The sequence below is a fragment of the Camellia sinensis genome, chromosome 1 (genome assembly GCF_055761805.1).
Source record: "Camellia sinensis isolate YWXY chromosome 1, ASM5576180v1, whole genome shotgun sequence".
In the NCBI taxonomy this organism is placed as follows: domain Eukaryota; kingdom Viridiplantae; phylum Streptophyta; class Magnoliopsida; order Ericales; family Theaceae; genus Camellia; species Camellia sinensis.
This window is the reverse complement of record NC_138961.1, coordinates 193,931,826-193,937,164: the sequence shown is the minus strand read 5'-3', so window position 1 is coordinate 193,937,164 and position 5,339 is coordinate 193,931,826. Positions and strand designations below refer to the sequence as shown.

General features: G+C 38.0%; 1 protein-coding gene across 1 annotated transcript; it reads left to right on the top strand.

Annotated features, from left to right (window-relative positions):
- Positions 1 to 1,454: 1,454 nt before the first annotated feature.
- Positions 1,455 to 2,640, top strand: LOC114307028 (glutathione S-transferase T3-like). Its single transcript, XM_082891212.1, has 2 exons — positions 1,455 to 1,892; positions 1,978 to 2,640. The coding sequence occupies exons 1-2, from the start codon at positions 1,470 to 1,472 to the stop codon at positions 2,515 to 2,517; spliced, it is 963 nt and encodes a 320-aa protein (XP_082747338.1). The 5' UTR covers positions 1,455 to 1,469; the 3' UTR covers positions 2,518 to 2,640.
- Positions 2,641 to 5,339: the final 2,699 nt, after the last annotated feature.

Sequence of the window (5,339 nt, the reverse complement as noted above, 5' to 3'; positions counted from 1 at the left end):
ATATAGTAGATGAACAAAAGACATTAAACACATTAAAATGAGAATTGAACCTGATCACGAGATTTATCACCAATAATGACAAACATGGACCTGTGCCTTGTCTTTACCCCATTCTCAATCAAAGTCCTGATGCGCTCATCAACCTTCTTGTTAAAGCATTCTATGACATACAAGTTTCCACTTGTTAAATTTCTAAGTAGGCGAAAGTATACTCTATATCTATTAAATAGTTAACATAACTACAATATCAAAAGTTGGTTCCATCTTATCGCGTTGCAGTAGGAATTACAATATTATTGTGCCCATCTATTTCCAATTGCCCAATCCATAAAAAGGCGTGCCATCAAAAGGCATGCCATCAAAAGGCGTGCCAAATCCATAAAAAGGCGTGCCAGATATGATGGCGAGGCACGTGATCCAGATAAAAAGGCGCGCCCGTTTGTCGTCTGGCGTCAAGTGGCGCGCGATACGCGTGGCTGCCTCGGCTATTTAACCAAGACGGAGGCTGAGGCCAAGGCAGAAGCTGAGACAGAAAAACTGAGAGAAACCGCTGAAAAATTCTTCGTTTTGCTGAGAAAGATACTCTGTAACACTCTGTTGCCCAGAAAAATGGCTTCGTCTTCCCGCGGTCTGCTCACCCTCTTTCCCGACCTCAACGAGTCAACAAGAGAGAGAACTGGTGCGGTGGCACTGGAACCTCAACCAAGCGCCCCGGAGTTTGCTCCGTTGAACTTTCCGATGCGGTTGGTGGAGCAAAAAATGGCAGTGCAGTCGGATGTGGAGGCCAATCAGTATACTTTGAAGTCATGTGTGGAGACCATGACTGCGGTTACAAACTTGTCAAACCGGTTGCAGAGTAGGACAAATGAGGTGCAGCAGTTAAACTCCCAGCTGGCTCTGCTCCAACGCATGTATAAGGATGCGCGAGCAGAGATAAGTGTGCTAAAGGCGGAAAATAAGGAGCTGAAGCGGAAGGCCACCGTGATGTTCCGATTTGGAGGTCCGCCATATGTTGCAGTGGAGGAGTATGGGGGAGTGAACGTACTCGGTGGAGGAGGAAGCACGGAGGCAACACCGTCAAGAGCCGCCCAGGACGGAGGCAAAAAGAAGAGACCGGCGGCAGAGTAGAGAAGAAAAATCCCGCTGGTGTTTGTTTGTTTGTTTGTTTGGTTTTTTTTTTTTTTTATTTATTTTTTTTTTTTTGTGTAAAATTGTGATCGGGGTTGATCCCTGAAATGAATAAAATATGGTTTGTATCATGCTTTGTCCATTAATGTCCAATTATGTCCAATTTTAAATTACTTTGAAAGATGTTTATGTCCATTATAAATTAGATTTGTTCCAATTTTAAATTACTTTGTTCCAATTATGTCCACCATTCCCTAATTCATTATTTTTGGAATTAGGCCATGAATTGATACTTTTTTTTTTTCTATTCTTTTTGTGTGGTATGAACAATTGTGATTTAGATGGAATATCAAGGAAATGCTTATTTTAGCAACCTAATGAACGAGTTTGACGTTGACCATGATTTTACCACTGAATCTCCTCAACAAGAGAGTCAATCTTTATCATTCTCTCCTGAAAGTATTACTCAAACTACAAAGATATCACAACGCAAAGGGAATTTCACCGAAGAGGAAGACATGATGCTCATTTCTTCATGGCTTAATATTAGCTTAGATCCAATTAGAGGAAATGAGCAAAAGTCAAAGGCATATTGGCTAAGAGTGTGGGAGAACTACAACAAGTACAAAACCTTCGATTCTGAAAGAACTCAAACTTCTCTAATGAATCGGTGGTCGACGATTCAACTTGCCACAAATAAATTTTGTGGATGTTTTGCTCAAGTTGAACGGTTAAATCGAAGTGGTTCGACTGAAAAAGACAAGGTATTACTACAATTTAATTTTGTACCTATAATGAATATATATTATTCATTGCGTGATAGTGATTATTCTTTAATCTATTTTTCAGATTCAGGATGCGAAAAAATTGTACAAAGACTTGTATCACTCGAACTTTCCCTTTGAGCATTGTTGGAATGAATTGAGATCCCAACCAAAGTGGATGGAAGATACAACAACAAAGAAGCAAAAAAGCACAAAAAATGCATCTCCGGCAACGTCAACCCCTTGTACACCAGATTCAGTAAACTTAGAGAACAATGATAACTATGATGTTGTGGAAAGACCAATAGGAAGGAAGGCCGCAAAGAAAAACAAAGCTAAAGATCTTGGAAATAATGTTACAGAGTCGCCTTTTGTGAAGCTCTTAGAAGAGATAAAGGTAAAGAATGACATAACAAATGAGAAGAAAATAGAGATATTTGAGAAATCTTATCTTCAAGAGGAACGGAGGATTGAAAATGAGGAAAAGAGAGAGGAACGAAGGCTTGCATTGGAGGAAAGGAGAGAGGAAGAGAGAATCATGTCAATGGATACGAGCATTATGCCTCCATTGCAAGCACAATATATTCGCCAACGCCAGATGCAAATCCTTGAAAAAGGGAATTAATTATTTTTATTTAGCTTTGAAGCTATGTTTTTATTTAATTTAAGTTTGACTGGATTTTATTTTTGGGTTTGCCGGCACATATGTTTTTGATATTCAGAATTTTAGTGCTTTGACTTGAATTTAGAGTTGGGTTTGTTTCACCGTTGAGAGAATATTACCGTTTGAAAATATGACTGTTGAGATAATATGATTGTTTGAAAATATTTTTTTTATAAATAATTTAATTATATATATTAAATAAATAAATATTTACAAATGCCACGTCAATATATACAGAATGTTATAAAAAGATTATTTATTTATTTATTTATTAATGTTTATTATAGTTTTCTTTTAAAAATTAGTTAAGTTAGTTTGAATGGTTAGCTAAAATAAAGAGTATGGTTGGAGTGTACACTAGCTAAACTAGTTAGGCAAAATAAAGAAGGTAGTTTTTTGTATACTTTGAAGAGGCATTTTAGAGAGCATGGTTGGAGATGCTCTTAATGTAGTACAAAAAGGTGTGCAGACCAAATAAACAATATAACATATATAAAGATGGTAGGCCATGTTTGTTTGTTTCATAAATGAAGGAATTGAAATTTTAGGCCTCGTTTGGGAACTCTCATTTTTAATTAAAAAATCAAAAAGTTACTAAATTAGTCAAAAAACTAATAACTCATACCAAAAAGTCAAACCTTCTCTTTTCTCTCTACTTTTTACATATTTTTTCGTAAAAAGTCAAAAAGTCATTCCAAACATACTAATTTTTTTTAACTTATATTTTAACTAAATAGTTAAAAAATTACTAAATTAGCATGTTCCCAAACGAGGCCTTAGTAAAGGGAGGACCACTAAATCTTAGTAAAGGAAGGACCACATAGAGTGTTTGATTATGGAAGGTTATGACAGGAATAACACTCCAAAAGATTAGCGATCCCCTTCCTTAGTTGGATTAGAATGGAGCGAAGGTTATGCTTATTTGGCTTTAGAGGATGAAGGGGATTAAGAGCATCTCTAACTCAATCTTCTTACTAAGAGGATGAAAATAATTTTTTTTAATTTAAAAAGTAAATATAAAATATGTTACTATTCATTTAAATTCCAACCATAAACCTTCAAAACCCTTCATCCTCCTTTCATCAAAAAGTAATTTTTGTTCATTAACAAATATTTAATTTTAAATTTTTTGTAAAATATATTTAATATTGTGTGGGTGATTTTCCGACCACATTGCCCGCTTAGTAACCAGCTGGAGAGCACTGGCAGAATAGATGGCACCTGACTGACCTGCAACAGAAATATAAAAATCCCGCGGTGGTTTCGACCACCCGGGAGCACTCCGACGATCAAGTCAGTATATCTCTCAAAGATAAATCAAGTACTAAACTCACAAGCTTGAGTATTAAAAGCATACCTTAGACCCATGGGGGTGCCTCTCTTTTATAGCCAACACAATCCTAGTCCCAATAGGAGCCTGGTCCTAATGGACTTAGGATTACTGCTAATCTGGGACTCCCAGTGGGATTAGGATAAACTCTCTAAGAGTCTCATCTTTACCCAAACTGAAGTCTTCTCCCAATCTAGGACTCTTGTCCATATCCAAGTTGAGTTCCCTTTTCATTCTAGGACTCTTGTCCTTTATCCACTTATCTCGGATTCCGATATCTTCGGAGATAACCTCAGCCTTGCTGAGATCACCTCGGCGTCACGACCAGGACACGTGGCACCTCGGCTGACACGTCGGCATCACCTTGCCACATGTTGGTACTCAGAAAATAGATTCCCACAACTGCCCCCTAGGTTCTATTACCTCGGCATTCTGAGGTGATGGAACCTATATTGTTCATTCACTTGTGCCCCTCTGTCCGAGATCAAACTCGCCGACCTCAAAGTTCCCTGGACTTTACTGTCTACTAGTGTCAAGAATCAAGTTTCATGCTTTCCAAGCTGCTTGAAATCGCACCTCCTAGCCGAGATTCTGGTTCTATTAATTCGTAAACTCCAAGAGTTTTGCAACTGCTCCACTCACATTCTCTGGTGAGTTCCCGATTTCCAGTCACCTATCTGACTCCGGCGATTTTCATATCGGCGTTCATTTCACTTGGTAGGTTTATAAACTCTTTACTTGCTATTAAGCTTCAATCTTTCTGTTGCTAGCATCGTGTCTGGGTCATTACTTTCTTGTTCTTCATATACTTACTTAGTGCCTGTGCACTTGACTTTATTCTTGAACTTTGTCGTCTTCTTGACTATTTTCCTATTTTTTCATTTAATCCTCTGGCTTCTTCTCTTTCTAGCTCTTTTGCTTAAATCCGTCATTTGTTCCAAGCTTTCAAGCTTCTGCAACTGTCTTTGTTTCTCTCCTCCGGTGAAGCTTTACGTCATTCTGCCATTGTCGTCAGACTTCGGCGATTCTCATTCCGGCTTCCCTCTTTCTGGTAAGCCATTGTTCCTCCTAGTTTTATTTCTTATTACTTTCCAAGAAGCTCCGCTTCATTGTTAATCACCATTGCTTGTTTTACCCGTTATTTCCAAATCATCTTCTTGAATACACACTGTTCATACATCTGTTGATTTCTACCACTGTTCTTGGCTTGACATACTTGTGTAATCTTTTTGTCTTGATTTCTTGATAGCTTTATCATCATTCTTGATTACGAATTACATTCATGTTTTTGTTTTTTGTGTCTTTTTCCAGATTCTTGCTTTCAATCTTTGCCTTCAAACTCCGAGGTGCCAATCGCCGAGAAGAGCCTTGATCAAACTCTTCAGGAGATCGAGGCTGAGCTCGAGGCCGAGAAGGCTGCTGAGAAGTCTTCCCAACTGTCTTCTATATCCTG